The sequence below is a fragment of the Abramis brama genome (assembly GCF_963993115.1).
Source record: "Abramis brama genome assembly, chromosome: 14".
NCBI lineage: Eukaryota > Metazoa > Chordata > Actinopteri > Cypriniformes > Leuciscidae > Abramis > Abramis brama.
Window position 1 is genome coordinate 10,210,198 of NC_139976.1, and position 27,942 is coordinate 10,238,139.

At 39.9% G+C, this 27,942-nt stretch overlaps 2 protein-coding genes and 1 long non-coding RNA gene across 3 annotated transcripts in view; 2 read left to right on the plus strand and 1 right to left on the minus strand.

Moving 5' to 3' along the window:
* Positions 1–27,942, plus strand: part of LOC311096362 — a 253,553-nt gene that overhangs the window by 215,686 nt on the left and 9,925 nt on the right. The window lies entirely within an intron of this gene.
* Positions 78–2,457, plus strand: cybc1 (cytochrome b-245 chaperone 1). Its single transcript, XM_084135441.1, has 7 exons — positions 78–263; positions 603–690; positions 787–828; positions 936–1,009; positions 1,102–1,198; positions 1,287–1,431; positions 1,752–2,457. The coding sequence occupies exons 2-7, from the start codon at positions 603–605 to the stop codon at positions 1,903–1,905; spliced, it is 600 nt and encodes a 199-aa protein (XP_083991567.1). The 5' UTR covers positions 78–263; the 3' UTR covers positions 1,906–2,457.
* fasn (fatty acid synthase) lies at positions 2,609–26,404 on the minus strand. The gene is made up of 42 exons (XM_084135418.1): positions 26,197–26,404; positions 22,462–22,611; positions 22,026–22,178; positions 21,001–21,174; positions 20,502–20,702; positions 19,980–20,102; positions 19,211–19,326; positions 18,367–18,501; positions 17,773–18,235; positions 16,529–16,716; positions 15,887–16,076; positions 15,614–15,708; positions 15,377–15,511; positions 15,068–15,271; positions 14,649–14,764; positions 14,385–14,560; positions 14,103–14,294; positions 13,443–13,523; positions 13,111–13,296; positions 12,808–12,987; positions 12,522–12,725; positions 11,723–12,036; positions 11,242–11,628; positions 10,863–11,033; positions 10,255–10,370; positions 9,950–10,104; positions 9,515–9,718; positions 9,265–9,415; positions 9,002–9,180; positions 8,498–8,617; positions 8,292–8,414; positions 7,972–8,195; positions 7,683–7,884; positions 6,893–7,044; positions 6,714–6,805; positions 6,213–6,610; positions 5,934–6,122; positions 5,526–5,753; positions 4,944–5,155; positions 4,753–4,851; positions 4,348–4,599; positions 2,609–4,227 (listed from the first exon to the last, which is right to left on the minus strand). The coding sequence occupies exons 2-42, from the start codon at positions 22,586–22,588 to the stop codon at positions 4,090–4,092; spliced, it is 7,545 nt and encodes a 2,514-aa protein (XP_083991544.1). The 5' UTR covers positions 22,589–22,611; positions 26,197–26,404; the 3' UTR covers positions 2,609–4,089.

The window sequence follows — 27,942 nt, forward strand, 5'->3', positions numbered from 1 at the left end:
AACAAGCCACGACTGGAAGGAAGCGTCATAAAGTAGAGGGCGGGTCCTTTAAATAAGTTTTATCCAATCAAAACGGAATCTGCTTAGCGGAAATCAACGTCATCCGAAGGCGGGTTTATGTGTATGGGCAGCATGAGCTACACATTTTATTTCCTTAATTTGTTTTCTGTCAGTTTCCTATTGCAAATGTCCGACATTTAAATTTGATATATTTAAAAAATAATTAGATTTATTTGTCCGAAAGGAAAAAGCGACTTACTGAGGTAAGATGTCAGATACTTTACTTTCACATGCGATTATGGCAGTTAATGGGAGAATATGTGCGGTCACATTAATGAGGGTGTTGTCCCTGTGCTATTTAAAAAATATACGAAACTGACCTGGTTTATTATTCTTATATTCAATATACTGTTCATAAAAACAACTTTGTGCAGTATTTAGACTTTTAAAAGTGTGCTTTCCTTTGTATAAAGCTGCAGTATTCTGGCATGTTATGATTATAGTGATGCTACACACATAACTGGAAATCTCCAACAAGATCTTATTTCTTGTTATATTTTAACTAAATTATATTTTAACTTGTTTTTTTCTTCTTCTAACAGATGGGGTATATGGTCGTGGAAAAACATACATCAGATCTTCTCCATTTGAAGAGGTCTCCTGGGATTAGATCATGGTCCCTCCTTGTTGGTATGAGATCTGGGGAACTTGGCAGCTGGACGTGTGTAGTCTAACATGCGTAACACAAAATATCTTTAAATGTCTTCCTTCTTCCTCTTTTTACAGGAATTGCTTCAGTTGGACTAGCAGCAGCCTATTACAGCGCTGGTGAGAAATGGTTCCTGAATGTGTAATAACCCTGGAAGTGAATAAAACAACAAAAGAAAGGCTTTTGTGATCTGTGTTCCTCATTTTGCTCTTTCCTTTTGTTGTAGATAGCATATTATGGAAGATGTTCTATGTGTCAGGTTGTTTTTTTGTAGCCCTACAGAATATGGAGGAATGGGAGGTGGGGAGATGTTTTACACACACTACATCCATGTTCTTTAAGTTAATGTATTCAGCTGTTCTGACTAACAATCTGTTGCGCTTTGTCCTTAGGAAGCAGTGTTTGATAAATCTAAGAATGAGATAGAACTAAAGACGTTTAGTATCTACACCATGATACTGACTCTGTGGAGAAGGGGGCAAGAGAGAGGTGAGCTTTGTGTTATCTGTCATTATTTGTTTTGCACTAAATGACTGACCAAATAACCAGATGAAAATGCTTTTTCTTTCCAACTCAGTGGTGGTAGATCTGCGGCACCTGCGAGACGTGAGTGTTCAGGAGGAGAGAGTGAGGTATCTTGGGAAGGGTTACCTGTTAGTGCTGCGTCTAGCGACGGGCTTCTCTCACCCGCTTACACAAAGTGCCACGCTGGGGTCACGCAGGTACTTAAAAGATGTCCTTTTACAGTCCTATGGTTATGTTAAACAAAAAGTACATCAGTATATTCATCAATAATAAAAAACACATTTTATATTAGATTTCATATATATATATATATATAGAGGCCTATATATAATTTTTTTATGCTATATTCTGTGTATGATATATATATATATATATATATATATATATATATATATATATATATATATATATATATATACTGCACACACACACATCCATTAAATAGGTTTTTCACCATTTGTTTTTTTCCAGTGTGACATTATTGTGACTTTTTTTGTGTTTTTTTGCTTTTGTTCAGTGATGTGGAGGCACTTGCTGCACTTCTGAAGCGCTTTTTGGGTCTTGAGGAGTTACAGCAGCGTTTGGCAGAAGACGATTTTCCTGATGATGATGACATTGAGGATTTGGGATTGGGTGATAGCAGTGATTCAAAAGAGGAAGATGAACTTTAAAAGCCTCAGGAAGAGTTAAAAAATGGTGGAAAACACTGTATCAAGCACTGTATTAAGTGAAACAACCAAATGTTCCAGTCTTACAAACATCCTGATGACAATCTCAAAGCATTATCTGTTATTGTCACATTGTATTTTCACTTACATCTTTAAAGAGGCATTACCAGATGATATACTTCGCTACATGCATAACTAATTTGACAGTTTGTGAAATAATTGCATGAAGAATTCCCTTCCATTGATCATGTGCTCAAATATTCTATGCATGCACATTCAGATCACAGAGATGCAAACTGTAATGAGTGAAAATGGATTTAACTGATTTTATGTTAAACTCTTAGATGTTTGTGATTTTAATTTTCTTTTTGTAAATATGTTAATATCATTTTTCATTCTAAATCCTGAATTTAAAAAAAAAAAAAATACATTGCAGCTGCTCAGAAGTCAGTTGTCTTCCAAGGGGATGCTTTTACAAATTGTTGCTGCCACTTTTTTATTAGGTTAATATGAGTATACTTTCAGATTTTTTTTAAATAAAATTATTTGATAACATTGGTTTGAACTGGATTATTATATTTTTTTTTCCATTTTAGCTTAGTTGCATAATCAAATCTACAGGACCACATATTCATAACCTTAAATTAACAACACAGCAAAATATAAAATATGGTCGATAAGAAAACAAACCAGTACACTCTGGATGTGTATGTTAGTAATAGCTTTTTATTTGAACTAGTACAATAAATACTGGGAAAATTACACCAAAAAAATTGAATAATAGAAAAATGAACTTTAGCACTTTCAGCTTTGCTCTTAACATTGAAAGAAATCACAGTTCGTCACTGACTTTTAGAACAATTAGTCTCAGAAATGTGTAGTGATTTGCTTTCTAAAAGAAGACTTTCCTCTGCCATAAGAGAAAGTCAGTAAACATGTCACTGCCAAGAAAATACTCATACATCCCAAAATTCACTCCTACACCAAATAACACTTCATTCGGGCAAGATTTAGGATAAATCATGATTTGCACTATGAACTGAGCTTGTGTTTAATGTGGACCGAGCCACACGAATTTGCTACAACTAACATCTGAAGTATTCAAGCAGTCAATTAATTACAGAGCATTTTGGGAGAAGGTATACATCTGAGAGACACCTGAAATAAGGAATGTTGGTACTATCCTCAAAAGAGGATTAGAAACGTCAATACAAGATTAATACTCCAGTTACAGGTCTACAGTTAAGCAGCGAAGCAACTTTTCAGTACGAGCCGAGATGATTCACTCTGGATTGCCAGGCATTTCACATCAGTGTCATAAAAGCATTTTGCTTTTAGCTAGTGCAATAGTGAGAGACATTATATTTTTTTTAAGTAACAAATGTTCCAAAATTAAGCCCTAACTTCAACGTAAACATTAACAAGAAGTCAATTAACCAGCTCTCTTAATTGTTACTTTCATCCAGGAATGTTCTTTTCATACATATTTTCCCTTTTAAATAAACATCAATTACACAATTATTGCAGCACTATTTTAGATGTTCAGCAACAACAAGGGAACCAGCAAATATCATTCAGAAAAGAAAAACAATGCTACAGTAAACATAAGTCAAACAGGTACGCTATCAACTAGTACTGCTGAAGCTTCAGTGACCACTCAAAATTGGTAAACAGCAAACTCAGCTATGTGCGCAACTATATTCCTAACGGCTAGCTAATATGTGGATTTGAATGCAGCCTTGACTTGCAGTCCGCATCATTAGGTTGGATATGCAAAGATGTATGAACATGAATGCGAAGGTTTGACGGAACCTTTAGCAGACTTGTACAGTGTCAGTGATGGCATGCTAGAAAATAGTGACGTTATATTTCACAGTAACGTGTGATGATTTATAGAAGATAATGAACAGCTGATTGATTCTTAACCGATAAAGCAAGCAAACAGTGTGCAACAGTTGTGTTTTGTGTGGAACATAAACTTTTAGTGAGATGTAAATAGTGATAAGCAACTAAGATATCAAGAGAATGAGAAAGATGAGAAGGAAAAGGCTGCCGTGTGTGTGAGAGGTATGAAGAGATCACAGACATGCATGCTTTAATACGCCGAGACACAGTGTTTTGGTTTGACAGGTGAGAGCAACAGAGTAAGGGTGAAACAAAAGAAGTAAAAGATGTTTGCCACAAGGTTCAGCCCTCTCTGGTGCTGACTCTGGGCTCAGCCAGTGAGCTGTGAATGATGCCTGAGATGGACTCCACACCCTCTCCCTCCAGGAAGGACCAGTGGTCTCCCTCGATCACATGAACGGACACCTTCCCGTCACACACCTGGAGACATAACACAATCCAATTGTTAACACTGCAGGGATGCACAACACTAAACTTAAAGTCTTACTTTTTATTACAAAAGCTTTCAGTATCCCCTAAAAGTGCTGTCCATATATTTACCTCATTCAGCTTGTAGTCAGATCCTAACCCATCGCTGTACTCGCTGCTGGCCTTGGCTCTCAGCAGGGTGACATTGCCGTGATACTTGGAAGTTGGAACGTAGCAGTCGGCAGCCTTCAGTTTGTGGTAAAATGTAGCAGCAGCAAAATGGAGCATATCTCGGCTGACATTCTTATGGCTGGATGTGATGAGATCCACAGCCTTGTTCACACGAGCCTCCAGGTCTGACAGAGGTAACAATGTCTCCAACAGCTGTGTGAAGAACCATTAGATTTAGCATTGAATTAAAGCAACTGAACGATGATGAGTTAAGTGTTGTCTGATTTGTCAGTTTAAAAGGGAACATTTGAAATAAATCAAAAATCTTTTGAAGAATAAACCACAAATTAACAGTTGTTAATGTACCTTGTTATACTCAATGCCAGTGAACTGTTGGATAAAAGCACACAGAGCTTCAGTCTCTGCCTCAGACTCTTTGCCAGGGGTCAGTTTGGCTCTGTAACTCTGTTAGAGAGAAGGGAAAAAAAAAAGATTACCATGTGGCCTGGCACACCATTTTTTTCTGTTTTTGGGTTTTCTGAGCTCTTTTATAGCACCTGTGTATATGCTGCCACATAAGAGTGCGAGCCGTCGAACAGGAAGAGGTATTCCACGGGGCATTTGGCTGCCTGCAGCTGTGAGCACATCTCAAAAGCCACACATGCACCGAATGAGTAGCCAGCGATGCGATACGGCCCCTCTGGCTGCACCTGCCTCAAGCACTCCACGTAGTAAGCAGCAAGACCCTGGATACTGTCTAGAGGCGCGGCTACAAATGGACAAAACACGAATAACAGAAAAATGATTTTTCGTAAAAAGTGTTTTTTTTTACTTAACCACTCTGTAATAATAAATCCAACATTAAGATCTAGTTTTTCTCAATGTAAATATTTTAATATGTGATGATATTGTTTTAGTTTTATCTTTTATACCAAAAGATGGCAGATAGTTTTGGTGTAAATGGCAATTTTATATTTGCTTTCAGTCTCCCCTAATAGTGTGTGTGATGGTATGTACCTTCAAAGCATAACAAAGCACTCCAGACTCCAGCATTCGGACGTTTGGTAAATGTCTTAAGTGAGTAAACTGCCTTTAACCCGTGTAACACTGAAAAGTGATCACTGAGCTTGTGTTTGTACCTTTAGTGCACTGCAGGCCATAGCACGGCACGCTAAGCTTTCCGGTGAGAGTGCGGAAGGCGGCAATGGAGCCCTCGATGGGGTGGACGAGGAACAAAGGCCTCTCGGCACTCTGGACCTCGTTCAGTGGGGCCACCGTGGGGCCATCAGGGTTCACCAGCATCCGGGTGAGATCTGACTCCAGCAGAACTTGAGCACCAGAGCGCTTTGCAGGAGAAACTCGGGACTCTGGGAGGAAAAGTTATTATATTGATGCATTTTGCTTCTCCAAATAATGCAACATTTCCTCCAAACAACTTGCTTAATGCTTATTTAAGATACTGTGGATAACAAATCATGTTATTCAGAAATGTAAGGGTATCAATATTGGCCGTGGCTGTACTTCACTTCTCAAGATCACATGCTCACCCTCTTTCCCTCCTGATTGGCTGGAAAGCTCCCGCAGCTTGTTAATGGTTAGTTGTCTGATTTCCCTCATTGCCATGACGATGTCGTAGTCCCTCTCTAACGTCTGCCTAACCTCAACACCCATCAGCGAATCGAGACCCAGATCAGCCAACGAGGCGTCAGCATTCAAACTGTTCACGTCGCGCACACCTGAGCAGAATAGGTTACACTGTTACTTTGAAAGCATTAGAAAAAAGTGCAACTTATCAAGCTTTGAACATTTCAGGTCTGTGCCTTTACCCAGAATATGAGCCACAGCCTCCACCAGGTCCCTCTTTCCGCTTCCTTCTCCTTTAGCAACCACTACTTTCTCTGCCAACACAAAGCTGGACATTACAGGCTTCTGCTGGCACAGAAACCTATCCAGCACCTCCAAACAGGAACACATGCGCTGGGGCAACGTGCCACCAATCACTGCATCATTGCCACCCATAGTCTCCAAGACGACCCCCACATCTCCAATGGCGCCCCACTGTATGGCCAGGCCCGGCAGGTTGTCGTGCCGGCGCTGCTCACACACTCGCTCCATGGTTGAGTTGGCGAAGCCGTAGTTGCTCTGGCCAGCGTTACCACGGCCGCAGCTGACCGAGGAGAACACCACAAACTGCTGAAGCTGTGGGCACTTCTGCCTAGTCACGCTGTGGAAAAAGGAGACATTTATTCAAATTCATCACAGCCACGGATGAACGGATGAAGGAAGAAGATATTTAGTCTGCATCACAGTGTCAAATCATTCCCTACTTGTCAAGATTGATGGTTCCATCATATTTGGGTCTATTGACATCAATGAACTGCTGTGGGGTCAGATTCTCCAGCATGCCATCTTGAAGGACCTACATTATGGAGAGTATTTCAGTTTTACAGTCGTCCTTACATTGACTACAAAACAAAGTGACCTGAAAGCAAAGATTGAACGCTACCATGGCAAGGTGGAAGATGCCACCAATCGGCCCCAAGCGGCAGGCCTCAGTGATGAGACGCTCCGTCCCTCCCATGGTGCTGACATCACTAGTGGACACGAGGACCTGGATGCCCATGGCCTGCCACTCTCGAATACGTTTGGCTTGATAACCTGTCAAGACAACAAACATGTTTTAGAGTGCTGCCCTGACCAACATCAATGTTATTTTAGCATACACTTTAATTTAATTTGCTTTAGTATTTTTGTTATGTTTTAGCTTTAATTTATATTTATTTTAGTTTGAGTCATTTTAGTAACTTTGAGTTATTTTAACATTTAATTTTAGTTAAAGGCAAGTTTATCTAATATTTATATTTTATTAAATTTATATTATTTCAAAGCTATATTTCAATTAACAAACATGACTTTGAATAGTTAGTAGTTTTGTTATGTGCTTTTGTAATTTCTATTAGTTTTTGATTTTTTAAATATTTCTATTTAGCTTTATATTTCAGTATACAGTATTTTAGTACTTCAACTTAATTTATTTCAGTTAGTTGCCAGGGCAATTTTTATAAGTTTGTTTGTAATCAAATATTAATATTATATTTCAATTAATCAAAAATGACTTTTAATAGTTTTAGTAATTTTGTCATGCGTTTTTGTAATTTTGTATTAGATTTTGATATTTCTATTAGCTTTTTTTAAATATTTATTCCAGTATTAGTAATTTTAGGAAGTGTTAGCTAACAATAACAACACGGACCAACATCGACATGAAAACTGATCAAATCCTAGGGCATATTTACCGTTGCGGATGCCAGACCGTGACGTCAGCACCAGTTTACGAGCACCTCTCTCAGTGAGCCAGTGGGCCAGCTCCAACCCGAAACCACCCAGGCCTCCAGTGATGATGTACGAGAGAGAGGCAGGGCAGAAGGTACGGCAGATAGCGGGGATAGAGAGGGGAGAAGCTGCAGGAACAGTGCTGCTCGTCTCCTCTGAACGTACCTGAGTGGTGAAAGGAGAGTATAAGAAATCTAACATCCAATATCTCATTTTCATGGCAGGTTCTTTAACATTAACCACCATCCTTACCTGCAGAAGGACTTTGCCGATGTGTTTGCCCTGAGCCATGTAGCGGAAGGCGTCCTCCACCTGATTCCTCTCGAAGACTGTGGTACGTAATGGCTGAACGACCCCACTAGTGATTCCCTTCTTCAACAGCTCGGATACCTCCTCCCATTCCCTGTTGCCTTCCTCGAACAAAGCGTCCAGCAGAATGCCGTGGAAGGCCACGTTCTTTAGGAACAGAGCCATACCTGTACCAGGAACATCATGGGCAATTACATTTAAATCATGGAATGCATTTCAAGTGTAAAAGTGTGAGAATAATAAATCTAGGATCTGGGACGCACCTAGCGGTGTGTTGTTGGAAAGGTCATATTTGCCGATCTCCAGGAAACGACCATGTCTGGCCAAACAACGTAAGCTGGCCTGCAGCTTCTCTTCAGCAAGGGAGTTTAGAACCAAATCAACTCCTGAAAACACACATACGAACACAGTTGTTTAATACTTCAATCCACAGTAATATTAGATTCAATGCAGCTGTGTAGGTATTCACCTTTGCCCTGCGTGTGGAGCAGTACATGCTTTTCAAACGAGGTGTCTCTGGAATTAGCAAAGGATTCTGCCGTAAGCTGAGGAAACCTTCCCTGCAGGTACTGCTTCTTCTCTCCAGAGCCTGTGAATCAAAATTAGATCATTTTTATGTTTTTAGGTTCATTTTTCTTGGAAAATATCCTTTAAATTTAGTAAGTGGTTTGTGTGCGAAATAGAGACAGACATATTCAAAGCGTGACATAGGAGAATCACAATGATTTCTGCCCTCCAAAAAAAAAATATATATACTGCTGCCTAATAGTTTTAGTGCTTGTTACAGGAACGAGCATCTTTACAGCAGTTGTACAATTACATGTATGTGCATATATGAGATTCATTTCATATGTATAAGATGCATTTGGAGTTGCCACAAGCAAAGAGCTTCAGTTTACCAGTGTTCATTACAAATCACATCTATTTGATGTTCAGGGTTAAACTCTTCAGGAAGTAAAAGTGTGTTACTTACCCACAGTTGCAAAGACTCGACAGCGCATACTAAGTGCAATAGCAATAGCGGCCTGTCCCACCCCTCCAGAGCCTGAATGGATCAGCACACTCTCTCCAGGCCTCAGACGCCCTCGCACCACTAGGGAATAATAGGCGGTGGCATACACCACAGGAACGGAGGCAGCCTGCTCCAGCGTCCTGCACATAAACACAGCTTCACTTAGCATTGAGAGCTTTGGGAGAAAACTCCCAATTCAGATTCAAAGGTGCTGAGGGTCTCACCAGCTGGATGGAACATCCCAAAGGAAGCGCTTGTCTGCATCCACACAGGTGGCCAGGCCTTTAGCTGGCAGCAAACCCATTACACGTCGCCCACTGGGGTCTCGCCCTGAAAACTCCATTCCCAGCATGCATTGCTGCAGCGCTATATCTCCTACATGGACAAAATGAGAAGAGTCTCTTTCCGAAGTCTTTTTAGGGTAAGCTAGCGTGCAAAGATCTCACATAGTCAAAAACAGGATTGGGTACAAACCAGGGATGGCATCTGGAGGCAGTTTGCCGGTGGCCAGCATGATGTCTCTGAAGTTGAGGGAGGAGTAGTAAACGCGGCAGAGCTGCACGTTGGGGTTGGAAGGGACAAAATGACGCAGCGGGGAAGCGATCCAGCGCAGCGATGAGAGGTCACCACGGGTCAGAACGTTCACGTACGCCTGCTCAATCAACTCCTCACTAAGATCTAAACAGAAACACGCAGAACAGAGGATGATCACAATGTGCTCAAAAGACTCTATCCAATCACAGTTACAATCTAAAGAGGGGTTCACTTTGCATATGACAAAATTATATATATAAAATTAACTTATTCAATGTAACACACAAAAGTATTATAAAAAAGCAATAAATCCTCTCCATTGTACATTGGACTTGTGATATGTCACTGTAAGTCTTATTTGACTTCCTATTTCACCTTGTGTTAACAACTGGTGCCTGAAAACGCCCCACAGCCCATCACGATACACGTTCATGACCAGATCCTTCTTCAGTAATGCCTTCATCCCCTTTTCGGTAGGAACAAGTGAGGGGACTGCAGCGTCCTTACTTAAATTAGAAACAAATGCACACCTATTGGGGAGGAGAAAAAGACCATGTAAATTAATTCTACATATACATCTATACTAAAAAAACAGTCAATTGCATAATCTTAACAACAAAAAATATGATGATATAACAGTAGCATATGTTGAACACTAAGTGCACAGTAAATGGACGGACCGTATACGGTTGCCTCCAGGCTCTTGTCTGAGGCAGTTCACCATTCCCACCACTCCATTATGCCCCTTTGTGGCAATGAGCCAGACTGGGATATCAGATGACTCAGCTAAAGTGCTCTAAGGAGAAAGATGGAGACAGAAAGGGTTAGAGGCATGCATTTGGTTTTAGCATGTTGCTGGGTGTTTGGCAAGTGCTCTTAGTGGCTTTGGCAACACCACTAATGCATGAATGAAGTTGTGATGAAACAAAAGTAGCGACAGATCTTTTCTTCCACATTGTGACATACATCCCCAGTGCAATGTATTGGATTTTGAGATGTGGGTATTGAACTCAAAAATCATTGAAAGCTTGCAGTCAATAATGATATGCAGGGTTATTCAGACTAAACAATTAGAGAAGAATTATCACCAAAGGGAAGTCTTGTCATTTTCACCAAAAGACTGAATTATGACATTTTGATTAGACATCATCAACATCATAAGGTCAAAAAAAAAAAAAAAGATAAGACAAAAAAAAGAAATGGCTGAATCGTTCACAATAAGTCCCATAACAAGCATTTACAAAACAGATGGGGTGAGTTTATATTTCATGCAGACTATAACACTAACCTTCAGAGTCTCCACCCATTTATAGTCAGTAGGGTCCACAAAAATAAGGATGGGCTGTTTATGAGAGGACTGTTGGTGACGCCGACAAAGGAACAGAGCGGAGCCGTAGTAGGATTTTCTCAGCATGACCACATTTAAAGAGGCCTTATGGAAAAGCTTCTCCCATTCAGTCTGAAAAAAACACACACAAAAAAAACAGTTTAGAATCTGAGAACACTGCAACAAGCCAGGAAAAATAAAATAAATAACTTGCCATTGTTTCATTTGTTCTTTAAATGTTATTCTTTAAGTACAGCATTGTTACTTGAATATGTCACTTTCATTTATGTTGTCTGATCTGACCACTTCAAGAAGAAAAAGTGAATTTTTAGGCACACACCTGAGTCAACAAACCCTCCTGGTTGCTTTGAGATGTGAGGAAAGCTACTGTCTCCCCTAGAGTGTCTCCTCTGAGTAGCGTGTGTAGCAAAACAAAACCGTCTTCTTTTGCAGCTGAAGTCAGGTTCTCGATAAGAGATGCAGGATTGGTTGTCGGTCCTACTGCACAGTTACACACAACCAGGTCAGCTCCATCCAGACCGCCTGTTGCTGGGCCCTGTAGAGGGTCCCACTGAGCAGATGAGATGCCCTGCTCCTCCAGGGAGCTCTGGTGAGCAGAAAGCTGGTCAGTGGAGACATCTGATGCGGTGTAGTCGAGACGCAACATCGGCTGGATATTGAGGAGACCAACAGCCCGAGAAAACACACGGCCATTGGCAGCTAGAGCCTGAGGGAGAAGAATAAATGTTGAAAACTTCAACCATGTCCTCCACCTCTGAATAATCTGCCCTTTATAATCCTAAATAAATGATTCACCATACCTCCAGGACTTTGAGTTTTCCAGGAGTGCTGTTCTCGAGGGCCGTGTCCAAGCAGTGGCGTAACGCCTGGGAGTCCAGCAGGCCGTTGAGCAGAGGGTCCTGCAGCAGACAGTCTCTCTCCTTCTCCACCGTCTGTTCCAGCTCAGAGCGCAGGTTCCCATTCAGCTCCAGTCCGCACAGCACCGAGAGCAGCCGCAACAGACCTTTTTCCGCCTCTGCTCCAATCAGCTGGCCCTCGTTCGAATCTTCTAACCCAGGGATGGAGATCTTCACTCCCTGATTGGCCAGCTTCTTCTGGAGACGCTGTATTAGACCTGTGCATACAAAACGGAAATAGTAAGCATATTGCCACTAAAAAAGATTTAATTTTCTTAATATTCTTTCTTTAAAAGAATAAAGACAATTATGATTGTAAAATATGGTTCTAGTTCTTTTCGTAAACACCATAGTGACTTGTGTCTGTGAGAGCAGTTTAATATTTTAATAAGCTTTTTCTTTTTTTTAAAGCAAGTGGATATACAGCACCGATCAAAAGAAAACCATTTATAATGTTCCAAAACAAATAAATGCTGATCTTTTGAACTTATATGATATCTAAAGGATCATGTGACACTAAAGACTAGAGAAATTTCTTCTGAAAATTAAGATAATTTTAATAATATTTCACAATTTTACTTAATTTTTTATCAAATAAATGCTGCCTTGGTGAGCATAAGAGACTTTTCAAAAATATAAAAAAAAAAAAAAATCTTTGCCATGCCATGTTGCATTTCTCAATGAAGTGAAAATCAGAACATGCCTTTGCAATGTCTCAGTTGGTCTCCAAGTTTCTCATTGGTTCTCAGGCAATCTGAGTCCACATTGGGAACAAAGACAAATTCCTCCAAAGTGGGCGGAGTCTGCTGCTGTTGGCGACGGGGTGCTACGGTAGTGTGAAGTCCACTGATCTGAACTCCTCCAGCTGTTATGTTGTCCAGACAACGATTAACATGAACGTCCACAGCTGAGGAGAAGACATATTGGTCAGAGAAGTTTCAAATTAGGTCAGGTTAAGTTAGACTTCTGCTAGTTGGTGTGTCTGATACCTTTCTGGTCATCTGCATACTCGTTCACCCTCTCCTCATGACGTTTGGGGTCCACACACACAGAGCGGATGCGAGTGGGCAGTTTCAAACTGCGACCAGGCAGCCCCACTACGAGCATCTGCAACATGGTGTCTAAAAATGACACCCAGTTACCCGTCCAGTGAAGTTTTCCACAGTCACCTGCGAGAAGAGCCAGAATATTAAGAATTTAGGATTGGCCGAATCATATTTTTTGATCTTCACAATGTTTTAGCCAAATATCTCAACAATTTAAGATTGAGGTACATTTTTAAAGGGAATTACCTGTGTTGTTAGATTCCAGTATTCCCTGGAAGGTCTTGCCGTAGTCATATCCACGCAGACGCAGCTCTTTGTAGATGTCCCCGGATTTCAAAAGTAGTTTGGGATCTTCCTTGTATGCAGGCAGTGGTTTATTCAGCTCAGCATGGAAAGCATCAAGTCCAGTGTCTTCCAAGACACTCACTTTACCTGGAACCAGATAGGGTATAAGAGCATGATCATGAGTCTGAAATGCAATGTCTTGTCAACTCACAAACATCCTGTTTTGCTCGAAAAGACTGTTACGAAAGTGGTCTCATCTTGACTACGATTTTGCAAACAGTCTGGAAACTCACCACTGACAGCCAGATTTCCATTCTCCGACACCTCAAAACAGTTAGTGGCGGGCATGAGTCGCACCTCCAGCTGGACAGACCCTGTGATGCAGTGCACACAAAAACAATCCGGTTACCTCTAAGCCACATAGTCTGTTCTATATGGTCCAATTTACTTAAAAGTATGTAAATAAGTTTGGGGTTGAAATAATTCGGAGAGAGACTTCTTTAAAAAATTAACTGTCATGCTCAAGGGCTGAAAAATAACAGTGATGCATCGAGAAAACCCAATGGGAAGAGAAATGCTTTGGTGACTACTGTGATTTAAAGTGTGGCAGCAGTGATTTTAAACAAATCTTTTGATCAATTCAATGATTCCTTTCTGTATTAATTTCTTTTCTTTTTTTTTAAATCTTAATCCGTGTACATTTATTTTTTGGAAAATAATGTGGAAAATATATATATTTTATAAATAAGTCACATTGTGAGCTATAACGGTGCAATAATGAGATAGAAGTTTGCAATTATAAAATTGCAATTACAAGAAATTCCTCGTAAGATAAAGAGTGACAACTGTGTGAAACAGTTGCAATTATCTTTTTATTTATTATTCTAAATTGGAAACAGGCTTTAGTATCAAAGATGTCCAGACTTACAGTACAAAGAAAACAAATCTTTTACCTGTCTTGGGTAGGATGGTGGCTCTATGGATGGTGACGTCGTCAAATGTAACAGGAGTGTGCTCCATGACTGTGCCTAGTGATCTCATTAGAGTCCTCCAGGCCAGAACCAGGTATCCTGTGGCTGGGTACAGCACCCGGCCATCAATACAATGACCAATCATGTAGTAATCGGGAGACTCTGGGTTCATGTCTGCACAAAAAAGAGCCAGGCATTCAAAAATAAACATGACACCACATCAAAAATGAGAAAACCAATGTTTTCAACTTCACAACTACCCACCAATATTGTACACGGTGGCAGAGGTGGATCCCCCTGAGCCAGCAGGGAAGTCCTCCACCTTGGGCACGTCCCAGATCTGGGAGTGATCCCACTGAATGTGAGGGGAGATGAGGGGAGTCCCTGTCGGAACAGGGTATTCCACAGCTGGATACAAATTATTACTGTTCACGTTTATTCTGTAAGTACAAAAGAGTCACCATCAGTCATTTAACATTTGAAATGTCACATCAAAACAGTTTGGGAATGAAGAGCATAAAAACCAACCCATTCATGTGGATCTTGCCCACATGAGAGAGGAAGAACTCCAGATTGTTGACATGACCTCTTTTCATTAGGGGGAGGATGGAGCAGGTTGGTTTTAGGCTCCGCTTCAGGATGGCCTGAAGGTGAAACATAGGTACAGTATGTTAATAATAGTGGATCTACATTTAAATCTTCAAGGCATGTGAACTGGGTTCAGACACTGATAAATAATTTAAATAAAAAGTAATAAAATAATTTCCTATCCCTACATATGTCAAATATTATCCTTACATTATAATCATTACGATCACAAGCTATAATCATAGCCTAACATGTTCATGTGTTTGCTTAACTACTGAATGCATGATGTTTACTAAACATATAAATTATATTATCTTATAGCTGTATATACCAAAGCTCTAATTGAATTGAACTGTTACCTGCAGCAAAGCATGAGGGGCAATTTCTACTACCACAGCATTATCTGGCACATGGTTGAGTCCCTCCTGGAAGAGCACAGGGCTGACCAAGTTATTGACGTGGTACTCTGCAGAAGAGTAGAGTGCCAGTGGGCTCTCCCAGTCCGGCTGCGGGATGGACGTGCTGATCCAGCGTGCTGAGCGAGGCCTTGGGTTCTTTATTACCTACAAAAACACACACACACAGGTATTCAGTGTTTATCTATGAGGTTTTGAGATGTTAATGGCCACCAGAGGGCACTGGGACACTGCAATGCTTCACCAACTCACCTTCTGCAGTGCAGTCAGGAGGGCTGGTGCGATAGAGGCCATATAGTATGAGTGGAAAGCCACACCGGCACTGCGCACCTCTTTGGCAAACACACCGCTCTCTTTCAGCTGGGCAACAAACTTGCTGACAGAGTCCTGCATAACCAAACACTTACTGTTAGGTACTAGAATGCATCCTGTCATTCTATAAAGACTATAAATTTTATATATATTTATTATTTTCCTGAGTGCATATACCTGAGGGCCTGAGATGGTGACAGTGTCCTCAGCATTGTGACAAGCAGGAACGACACCCTGTGGACATTGAGCTTTGCATTCTTCCCACGTTAGGCCTAAAGGGGGGAAATGATGGGAGGGTTGGTAAAAGATACCATTGGTAAGCTTGCTAAAAAAAAAACTATAGCATTCATTGCTGAATAAAAGACTAGGCAAATCCCCCATGGAGGGATGCTTTGGGCTTTGAGTCATTAATGAAGCAAATCTTGTGGATGAATCTGCTGTCACACTAACCCACTGCAGCCATGCCCCCCGGGGGCAGGTTGGCCTCTTTAATACAGCGTCCTCTCCAGTAAGCGGCTAGAACGGCCTCGCTGTGGCTCAGGGAGCCATCGGCGTAACCACATGCTAGCTCTCCCACAGAATGGCCCACGATCCCATCAGGCTGTAGACCTATTTTCCGCAACATGTCAATCTGGGCGACCTGGAAAATTGACAGGAATGCATTCAGGTTGGAGAAAGATGGTCAGCCCTAAAATTGTGAGTGCACAATTAGCAAGTGTAGTAGGTTTGATGTCAAAAATGACCTTTTGTCTCGTAAAAATTTTGTGTCACGTAAATAAGTGACTAGTTTAAATATGCAAGTGTGCTAGTTCCACAGGGAAAAGCACTTTGTTCGAGCCATACAGGTTTAAACATGCAGGCTGAGAAAATGATGACAGATAGTTTGGATGAACTATCTCTTTACAAGAGAGTCTTGCAGACGGAGTGACTGTTGAAATCATGACTGATTGTGGCACTGTATTGCAATATTTGGCAGCTGGTATCAGTTGCAAAGTTTACAGGGGTCATTGTGTCATTGAGAAATTCTGCTGATGTCCTGTTCCTTTTACTCTGGCACTGTACATGGTGTCTCTGGAGTTGGAGGGGACTGACCTGGATGGCTGCAAGACCAACGAATGCATGAACAGTGTCTTCAAACGTGCTCTCATCAGCATCCATGAGCAAGCGAGACACACACAGCCCAGTTTCCTTCAGAGCCACATCTGAACGCTGGATTGACTCCCGGAATTCAGGCAGCTGCATCAGGCTACGGCCCATTCCGGCCCACTGTGTGCCCATTCCTGGCAGGAGATGGAGATGCAGATACAAAGAAAGACATAACCCAGAATTAAAAATTCAGCCAATGTGATCATGTGTAGAGGCTTTCCACTATGGTGACTGACTCCCTCTGAATAATAAGCTTAAAAGGGATTCATACAGTACCTGTCAAAAGTTTGGAAACATTATTATTATGTTTTTGAAAGAAGTCTCTTATGCTCACCAAGGCTGTATTTATTTAAATCAAAAATACAGTATGAAAGCAATATTGCAGAATATTATTACAGATTAAAAGGACTGTTTTCTTTTTGAATATATTTAAAGGTGCTGTAAGCGATCTCGGTTGGCGTAACCTCTTGTTGATGTTTGAATTATTATCAAACAAAACGGAGGCTAGCTAGACCCTCCCTCCTCCTCATCCGCGCACTAACCCCCGAACCCCACCCCCACATCATTCTTGTCGGTTATTGGCTGGAACAGTTTGTTATGTTTCGTGCTGCGGGTCGCTCTGTTTGTTGCTCAGTTTGTGGAGCGTGGGCTGTCTGCAGAGACCGTGTTTTTTTACAGTGTGTTCAGGGGACAGGCAGCTAGCGGATAGTGAGGAGATGTTTGCGGTATGTGAAAAAAAATGTTTTGGCCTAAAAAACGCGTGAGATCGCTTATAGCACCTTTAAAAAATTGAATGTATTCCTGTGACGCAAAGCTGAATTTTCAGCATCATAACTCCTGTCTTCAGTGTCACATGATCCTTCAGAAATCATTCTAATATCGGATCAAGAAACATCTATTGTTATCATCAATGTTGAAATCAGTTGTGCAGCTGTTTAGGAGCTATTTTGTTTAGGACTGACAGTATCTAATAGCACCAGCTTTCTTGTTTTTAATCAAATCATTACATTAAAAATGTTTGCAGCCTGCTTTCAATAAATGCTATTTTTGGACAGGAGAGGATATTTTCTAAAAGTTACTGGATGCATTTTATAGTACATCAAGCTCTTTTAGGGCAAAAGATCTTACTGAAAATTCTCCCCTTTAGCTCCCATTAAAATATTTACCATCATCAATATAAGACTCCTCACCTGAGCAAATGAACCAGAGGGCTCTTGGTGTGGGCTGGACCTGTTGAACCTCTTTAAGCTCTCCCTGTGCTCCTATCAGTGCATAGCCCCTGTAGGGCATGCTTGCCGCTGGAACTCCAGACACATCATTCATTAGAGACAGGTAGTTTGGGTTTTCCTTATACTGTTGGGCGTTGTTGAGGAGGGAAGTGACCGCCTCCTCGGTGCGACCACAGGCCTGCAGGAGTCTGGGGATTGAAGGTTGTGTAGCTTGAGCCAGTGATTTTGAACCATGTGGACGCAGGATCACATGGACATTTGAGCCTCCAAACCCAAATGAGTTGATGCCCACGATGCCCCCACGGACAGGTATGGGCTCCGACACAACACGCAGCCGGCCATCCGTCAGAGCAGGAATGTCAGGGTTTGGATCATGGAAATGGATGTTGGGAGCCCAGACGCCATGTTCCAGAGACAAAACCACCTGAATACATGCAATTTGAGAGTTACTTGATTTACTTCACATTTGGGATGTGGGATTCAGCTTCCAGGTTTTTAAAGAAAAAGCTAACATACATATAATCAGGGAGACTCTTTGAAAGACAGTTTATCTACCTTGGCAAGAGCTGCCAATCCAGAAGCAGGCTCTGGGTGTCCCATGTTGGATTTGGTTGAGCCAATCAGAAGCGGATCCCTCGGTGACTGACAGAATACACTCACAATGCCATTCACTTCCTGAGGATCCCCAACCTGTGAAAGACAAGAATTATTTTTATTATCCACTAAACAAGATGAAATTACTATTGGTCCATGACTGGATTTACATACAGAGGCAGAAGAAAATTAATGTCACAGTTCCAATAACAATAGCTAGGACACTAAAGAGACCTTTCTACCGACTCTGAAAAAAACCCAGAAGAAAGATGCCCAGGGTTCCAGATCACCTGTGTGAATATGCCATAATGCTTCTGCAGGAGACATAAGGACTGCAGATGTGGCAAGAGCAATTAACTGTAATGTCCGTAACGAAAGATGCCTAAGACAATGCTACAGGGAGACAGGAAGGACAGCTGATCGTCCTTGCAGTGCCAAACCACGTCAAACATATGTCCCATCAGATGTGTTCGAGAACTTGCAGGTGCCTTGGTGGAGGTGAGTGGAGTAACATCTCACAACAAATACTGGCAAATCTTTCTGAGTCCATAAAGATGAGATGCACTGTAGGACTTGTGGAAACACCACATACTGAGTACTAATTTTGATATTATTGACCCCCGCTCTGTTCAGGCACTCATTATTCCAAATGTCTGTGAATTCCTTTTTTTTTTAATATAAATTGAATGAACTTACTCACTGAATCATATTTACAATAATCAAGCCACTCCAAGCCAGCCATTTCGGTGCAAATCTCCTCAAAACATTAATGTGTGTTTTGTGTGTAATTTCACGTTTGACTGACCTTAGTACCGGTACCGTGGGCCTCGACGTACTCCACCTGCTCAGGTAATATGTTGGCCTCCTCATAAAGGGAACGGACCAGGCGCTGCTGCATTTCACCTGATGGGAATGTCACACCTGGGGAAAGATAAGACACACCACATTCCAGAATATAAGCAGATGCAAGTATCAGTCACGATGACATATGAAGAGTTCAGATGCAAAAGCCTCTAAGTGTCATCTGAAATTTTCTTCTAGAATGATCATTTTTATCAAGCTTGTATATTTAAGTTCAGCAATTTCACTTAAATGGCAATGAAAATGACCTATTAATTGTCATTTAAGTGAAATTACTGAACTTAAATATACGAGCTTGATAAAATGGCACTTAGAGGCTTTTGCATCTGAACTCTTCATATGCCTTCTGAAACGCACATGTGAGCTACAGCACAGACTCTTCTGTCCTCTATTTACTGTAGCAGCACATGACACACAACAGGATATAGAGGGGACTGATATCAGTTTCTACAAGATGTATGCCAGAGATTTCAAACAGAGCTCTCACGCTCAGCAAAGTGTCATGTTTAAAAACACTGGGGTGTAAAGTGTGGCAAGAGGCACTAGGGGAAAAGCCAGCATCTAGGACACTTATAGTGCCAGCACTGACAGTAATGCCAGGCTTCAGTGAGCCTAACCAGAGCAGGCAAGCAAGTATTAACCGAGCTGATTTCACTCATGCTCTGGGAATTTGAGGCAAATTTGACGTCTGTGGGAAGGAAGGATGGGTTTACCTTGCTCTTTGTAGCCGTCTGTGTTATTGCCAGCATTGAGAACTGTGGCGTAGATTCTCTTAGCCATTGACTTCTTGGTCAAGAGTACTGCGACAGCAGCCTCTGAGCGACAATAGCCATTTCCTGGAGGGTGAAATAAAATTAGAATTATATGACAAATGAACAAGAAAAAATATCAGCTGCTACTTTTAACATCTCTTTCTTAATATTTTATTAGACTGCAAGATTAGAGACCTATTTACACAAATCTGTATTAAAAACAATAACTTTTGCCAAATAAAACATGCAATCAGATTAGTTAATGTGACGACAATATAGCATACTACTGCTTAAAACCTTTGTTTTTGCATAATGCATGCTGCTTCACACACTATATTTAGTATGTAGTATTCAGTATGCAACACCAAACACTTAGAAGGCTTAGAGTGACATTTAACAAGTTATGCAATGATTGATAAACCAGATTCCTTTTATACCTTTCTGAGAAAACTGTAGACGTTACAGTGATGCACGCAATCTCACCTGAGGCATCAAATGACTTGCAGGATCCTTCAGGACTGAGCATGCCCAGTTTCATGAACTGAACTGAGGTGTTGGGCTTGAGCAGCAGGTTAACTCCACCCACAAGTGCTGCATCACATTGGCCATGGCGAATAGCATTGAAACCATTTTCCAGAGCCAGCAGACTAGAGGAACATGCGGTGTCAATGGCTGTGCTGGGACCTGAATGTGCATTGTACATCAAACACAACAGTTAATGGTTGATCATATAAAGGATTCTCGCACAAAGTGATTTAAGGAATCCATCTCGACTGGTTGCCTCATTTTAATATGACTGTATGAATCAAGTTATACCAGTGAAAGACATGACTGTGTAATGAGTCACTTATTCAAATCACCTCACACGACACATAACACCATACAAAAAGATTGACGATACAGTCATTCAAAACAAAGATTCAGACAACCCAATTCTGTCCTACAAGGTGACCTAGTAAACAAACTTGTAATGTTTGCATACCATTGAAGTCAAAGAAGTAAGACAAGCGGTTGGCAAACATGGCTCGCTGGCATCCCGTCATGCTGTATCCCAGCAGCTCCTCTGGGTCTTTACTGAAGGCCTCTCCTGCCTCTGAGCCACTCACTCCAATGTAGACGCCAGTCTTGCTGCCACGCATGGACACTGGGTTTATGCCTAAAAGGAAGAATCAACTTGTTCTGTATGCGCAGCAAATCATCAGTACAAATACTGGATTTCAAAAACATGACTTGTCATCACTTGTTTAGCACTAAGAAAGAAATGTTCCTTCTATTTAAATACTTTAAATTAATACTCTTATACACACACCATATATACTAATAAACATATGTTATGTTCAAAAGTTCGGGGGAATTTTTTTATGTTTTTCAAAGAAGTCTCTTATGATCATCAAGGATGCATTTGTTTTAACAAACGGTAAAAACAGTAATAATGTGAAATATTATTACAATTATAACTTTTATATTTTAATATATTTTAAAATTGTATTTATTCCTGTGTTGGCAAAGCTGAATTTTCAGCATTACATTACTCCAGTCTTCAGTGTCACAGGATCCTTCAGAAATCATTCTAATATGCTGATTTGGTGCTCAAGAAATTATTTTCAAAATTATTATCAAAATGTTGCGCTTAAATTTTGCAAATATTTTTGCAATTTTTTAGGATTTTTTGATGAATAGCATGAACAGCATTTATTTAAAGTAGAAATCTTTCTATTTCATAATAATCATCTTTACTGTCACTACCACTTCAGTGCATCCTTTCACTTCTTTCAAAATTAAAAACAATTACTGACCACAAACTTCTGATAAAACATCATATGGGTAGCTAAAGCATAATATATACATTAAGTTTTTTTAATCAGCATCATAATACTAGCAAAGTGCTACAAAATAGGATTTACTTTTATCCTTTAAATGCAAGCTACACACTTTGCAATGTCATGTCATGAGACACAAAATACCTCATATTAACACCTATTATAAAAGAGAGCAGCTGATACTAACCTCCATCGACGATGGCCTCGTACGATATCTCTAGCAAAAGCCTCAGCTGTGGGTCCATGGTGTGGGCCTGTTTGGGATGCACACCAAAGAAGGCTGCATCAAATCTGTCGATTTCTTTTAGTTTTCCATTTCTTCTGGGAAGGCCATACAGACCTAGAAAAAAAAAAAAGAAAAAAAAAGGAATCAAAAGTGCTCTCTACTCATCACGCTAAGCTTGCTTGTGCTTTAGCACATGAATGAGAGTATTAGCTTGGTGCCAACAGAGAGAAGAGAGACGGGCCTTTCATAACACCCAAAGCCAGACGGACAAGGAAAAGCACAGAACAGCAGCCAGGTAGGCAAGGCGACCATCGGGATGGCCTTCGGAAAAGCAAACCGTTTCTAAAAGCTATCAAAAATGATATAAAATTATTTGAACTGATTATTGTTAGCATACCTGGTTTCCACCGCCTGTCGTCTTCTGTGACCATGTCCACTCCATTGAAAAGGTTCTGCCAAAATTCTTCCAAATTGTTAGACTCAGGAAGGCGACCTGAAATTCCAGCTACAACGATATCCTCCATTTCTGACTAGATTTTCTTTGATTCTGACAAAGAAAAAGAAAGAAGGGGTCAGTCAATGAACAGAAAAATGGTGGAATTCTGTCAGCTTGATCTACATTGGCATTATCAAGAACTGTGTGAATGTGTCATTCATTTTAAATCAGCGGTCTGTGCGTTGGGGTCACCAAGTTGGTGCAAAATTGGGTATAGGCGGGGGGTGTGCTTGAGGGGGCGTGGCTTGAAAAGCTGGACACTTTTGTTCCCCGTTTCAGGGTCACAGCACTCAAAGAAACAGCATGGATGGGATTCCTGTTCATTCAATGCAATCAAGAAGCGGTGACAAACACAGTGTCCCTCTGTTCCACTTTCCTCAAACCACAAAGGAGGGTTCATTTTAATTTGGAGGACCACAGAAACGGCATTAAATATGCCAACAGAGAAATCAACTCATCTAATTGTACAGTATGCCATCTGATATATTTTACTATCTTTATAAGCAAACACAACAATAATTTTTTTTTTTAGAAAATCAACTTGAACAAGTTAATTTCATCTATACAGAAGCTACAGAAGAAGAATTCTAGAAATATTATGCAGATATATAGTCGTAATGTATTTGTAAAAACAGCTAGTTCATAACAAGCTTCCACAGCATGTGCCCATATATATATATATATATATATATATATATATATATTAGTATATAGTGCCCAATAAGTAGGTCAGATCATTTTGCAGAAATTATGCATCATAAATTAATACACTTATTTACAATTGTCCAAATAAAAGACAATCATAGGAGAAGCCTTTCCTAACACTTGTGAGCATCTTTTTATTGTTTGTTTCCACACTGGAGAAATTTTACACAAATTCTGGTTCTCGTCGATTCATGAACAAAAATATATAATTCACTCATCGTTACTTTTCTAGAGCAGGATTTTCAGAGAATAATGACTTTAATTTCAGGCCGTTTCTCACACAAAGCTATATCATATCATATAAATATAGTGCATGTCATATAGTCTTCTTTTATAATCATTTTATAATTATTTATAATATTTTATGATTAAACTGTAGTAAGTGACATCAAGGCCCTTTCAAATTTCCTGATAGCGTAACAAGCCATAGAGAGTGTATTTAAGCCATATATTTTGGTGTATATGAAAATCACATCACTTGTTATTTAGGAAAGTGATATTCATTAGAAAAAGAATATTTTACAATTACATAAACAGAATTAGCAAATGTGGACAGGTAAGTCTGAGAGGAGGAATTAGTGCTCTTTGTTGCCATAGTGACAACCGGAAGGAGTCTTTGCCGGGCAAGTGGTCACATGCAACAGCTTGTCTGTAAACGTGCATGTGTGTGAGTCATTTAAAGCCAATTTAATGCAATAGTACAATATATACATGTTAAAAAACCAACGAACTAAACAAAGCGTAACAAAGCTATAGATAAAACAGCAACACAAAAGAGCTAAATTGATTTTGGGGTAACCAAACTACACTAAACTGGTTAGGTGTATTACAGTAGTACTATGAACACGTTACTATTTTGATTGTTTAACATTTAACCACAACACAACAACATTATGCATGGCAGAACGCAGACTGAGAAAATAAACAGATTTCTGAACTGTAATCTACCTGACCCAGATCCGAAGCAGCCGTTGAGTTGTGATGTAGCTGACCACTTGCCTAACTACAGCTCCGATTAACAACCTCCCATGGTGCTTGTGGGTCATCAGCTGATGACAGTATTACAGTCCTTAAAGGGATAGTTCACCCAAAAATGAAAATGCTGTCATTAATTACTCACCCTCATGTTCATCTTCAGAACACAAACAAAGATCTTTTTGTTGAAATCTGAGAGATTTCGGTCCCTCCACTGGCAACTACCACTTTGACACTTCAAAAAGTTCATAAAGAGATCGTAAAACTAATCCATATGAATTGAGCGGTTTAGTCCAAATTCTCTGAAGAAACTCGATCGCTTTATATGATAAACAGATTTAATTTGGGTTTTTATTCACATATAAACATTGATCAGCGAATATAAACAGAAGCTCAACCGAACCTACTTGACAGGCAAGAACAAACCTCATTGGTTCTTGTTGAAGCTCAAACGTGCTGCGTAACACGAGAATGAACCTCATTGGTTCTTGCTGAAGCTCAAACGTGCTGCGTAACACGAGAATGAACCTCATTGGTTCTTGCTGAAGCTCAAACGTGCTGCGTAACACGAGAATGAACCTCATTGGTTCTTGTTGAAGCTCAAACGTGCTGCGCAACACGAGAATGAACCTCATTGGTTCTCGCTCGTCAAGCGAACATGCTTGAGCTTCCGTGGCATTTATCACAACTAATGTGTGTGAGATGATTGTTTAAATGTTAATAAAAGCCTAAATTCAATATACATTTACTAAATTCCTAATATATATGAAAATTATAACTTGAAAATATTTTTCTATACAAAAGGGAGGCCTGGCAGAAAAAGTTTGGAAACCACTGGCTTGGACCAAGTGATATACGAATATAAAACACAAATAAATGCAATGAACTTGCTAAAATTCTCTGAAAAATCTTGATAAGCTGATCTACTGGGTTTTACTAAATGTGATAATTAGATGTTAAATTACACGTTATTTTCACACATCATTGGGACTTAATATAAACATGGTAGTCAACTGAACATGAGGGTTAATTTAAAAAACGGATGTCTAGGCTGCATGTCTGCAATAAAAACTAGACTATATAGATCCAAGCATCTCCAAATCTTAACGTCCTCACTGACAAACACTGGTTACATGCCAAACCTTGTCAAGGAGGTTTCAAAGAGTGATAAATTCCGCACTAGCTCTACAGTGACCGCACTGATACTTTTCCACATCTCGACATATTACATTACTGTGGGGTCTAATAGCTCTTTTTTGTTTATAAATAGAAAGATTCATTGCATAATGCTGTTTCTTTTAGGCAAAGATGAATCGTGGTGTCATCCTATGCCATGCTGCCTCCAGCTAAAAGCTTACTAAAGAGTGTGCTTGTCATAGATATTCACACGTGTAATATCCTTAGGTTGAAATTAGTAATGGGAATTTCGACACATTTACACGAATCGATTCTTTTGAACAGGTTGTGTGTTATTCTTACTTCAATGAACAAGTCGAAAAAAGCGAATCTGCACTTCCTTACGTCTTGACGTAATTACGTCATCGCGCGATCCCAACATCCCTATGCAGTGTACTATGCACTGCATTAAAAACTAAAATTAATATACATATCTTGAATAAAAAAAAAATGTTTGCGTGTTTTAATAAAATGCGCTATGCATAAAACATTTCCAGTTAATCTGTAACATTTCCTGCTTGTCGGTTATTAAAATACATTTCATCCTCAATTCACTCCATATGCTCTTAATGCTCTGTTCAATGATTCGGTGATTCAGCTGTTTCTTGATTCACTGAAAAGATCCGACACAAAAGAACCAATCATTTGGTTTCTTTTGAGATATTCATATTTTTCATGGTGTAACAGAAAAGTCTTGACTTTTAACATGTCTGAAATCTGCACATCTTGTTAAACTACAGATCTAGATTTGACACGATTAATAATAAATGCTCGCTTTACCTGGATGTGTGTACAGATTACCGCTGTTTCCCGCAGATCCTTTGGGATAGAGTCGACTTGATACTCCTCTTAATTGTTGTCGGCTCCCAGTACAGAATGGAGAGATTCGTGATTCCCCCTTTGGCCAAGCCCTAAAAATTACTCTCGCTCTTCTGAGTCCCTGTGTCTGTTTCATTTAAATGTCTGACATCCTCGATGGCCACGCCACATGGGCTGACAGTTTGGCTCTGAGGTGCAGTCCAATGAGAGAGGAGGCTGGGCTACAGACGCAGCCAGTGATGGGCTGATTTCAGAGAAAAAACGCGTCTGAAAAGCCTGGGTTACTAAAGTTCATCACGGCATGATCACATGCACTGCAGCACAAATTTCTGCTTTACGGGATCGAGTAAGTTCAAGTTCAAGGCGACACGGGTTCGTGTGTCTGCGATTTGCAAACAATATGAAATCGGGTAAATTTAGCATGCAAACACTGGATTGGTATTGAAACACAGCATGGATGTTGGTCTGTCCTAGTTGTTCATTACTTAGTATGGATTACTTATTTTAACATTAGAAATGGCACTGAGTAGCCTATTAACATTATTGGATTCAGTTATAGAAAGAGGTAATGTACGTAGCTAAATATTTTGTGATTTGGGAGCAACATCATCTAAAATGTGGTATACAGTGTGTGAATGGATTTCAAAGATGTATGAGAGAAAAAAAACATCTCGTTTCCTACAAGTAGTTTTCAAATATTTTGTTAGTTTCAATATTTTATTTTAAAGTCATGAATCGAAGTTTTCTAATGTTTCTTAATAAATTAGTGAATTATTCATGAAATACTTTTCTTTGTCTGTTTTGTTTCTACACTACATTGACTTTGATTTGATGGACAACATTTTTTCAAGATTAATTAATATTTCAAGTAACAAAATTTACTTAACTTTTTTCTTTGATAATAATAAATGATAATAAAACATGCCAATCTACTTATGTCAATTTTTTTAAAAGAATTTCAACCCTTTTACACTGTCTGAACATATTACCTCATACAGTATGTTCATACTAGAAGAGTATTCAAGCTTTTTTTGTTTTTATTTATTTATTTATTATTTATTTTTGCACGAGGAGTCATTTTGCTGCTACATTTAGTTTTTTTATGCCTAAGGATTCAGCTTAAATAGAGCAGTCGTATTCAAATATGCACACTATATTTAATTCTGAAAAAAAAAAGAGAAATTCTGGGGGGAAAAAATCTGCGTACATTGTTTATGTTAATGTCTAATATATCTCAACTTTTGGTGAGATGCAGAGGTAACGACATGATGACAGCGTTGTCTAATGGTGGCGCTGTTGAGCTCTTGAGACACGTGAGAGACACGGAGCATAACATTTTGACGGTTACCAGTGAAAAGAAATTCACCAATCAGTGAGCGAAGGTGTGTAGAACGAGCCAATCAGAATGAATGCAAGGGTGTTGCTAGGAGATAGGGTGATGTCAGGACAATACGATGGGAGGAGTGGAATCCTACACCTGCTGCGGATGTGATGTCATTATGAGGGGCTGGACAGCACAGGGGCTACTGAAAGTTAACAAAAAGACACATTACACTGAATGTGAAGTGTCATTGTATAAATCAAATTATGAAATTTACTAAAATACCACTAAAACACCAATGTTATTCTGAGTCCTATCTGACAACATAATTGTTCTAAAGGGGGGATTATAAATCTATCTCTCACTCTAAGAGAGCCAGATGTTCA

Coding starts and splice junctions, on each gene's coding strand:
- cybc1 (XM_084135441.1), top strand. CDS start 603: ATGGGGTATATGGTCGTGGAAAAACATACATCAGATCTTCTCCATTTG. Junction 691..786: donor ATCATGGTCCCTCCTTGTTG/GTATGAGATCTG, acceptor CTCTTTTTACAG/GAATTGCTTCAGTTGGACTA. Junction 1,010..1,101: donor AGAATATGGAGGAATGGGAG/GTGGGGAGATGT, acceptor CTTTGTCCTTAG/GAAGCAGTGTTTGATAAATC.
- fasn (XM_084135418.1), bottom strand. CDS start 22,588: ATGGAGGATATCGTTGTAGCTGGAATTTCAGGTCGCCTTCCTGAGTCT. Junction 20,103..20,501: donor CAAGTCATTTGATGCCTCAG/GTGAGATTGCGT, acceptor TTCACCCTCCAG/GAAATGGCTATTGTCGCTCA. Junction 19,327..19,979: donor AGACGGCTACAAAGAGCAAG/GTAAACCCATCC, acceptor ATCTTTCCCCAG/GTGTGACATTCCCATCAGGT.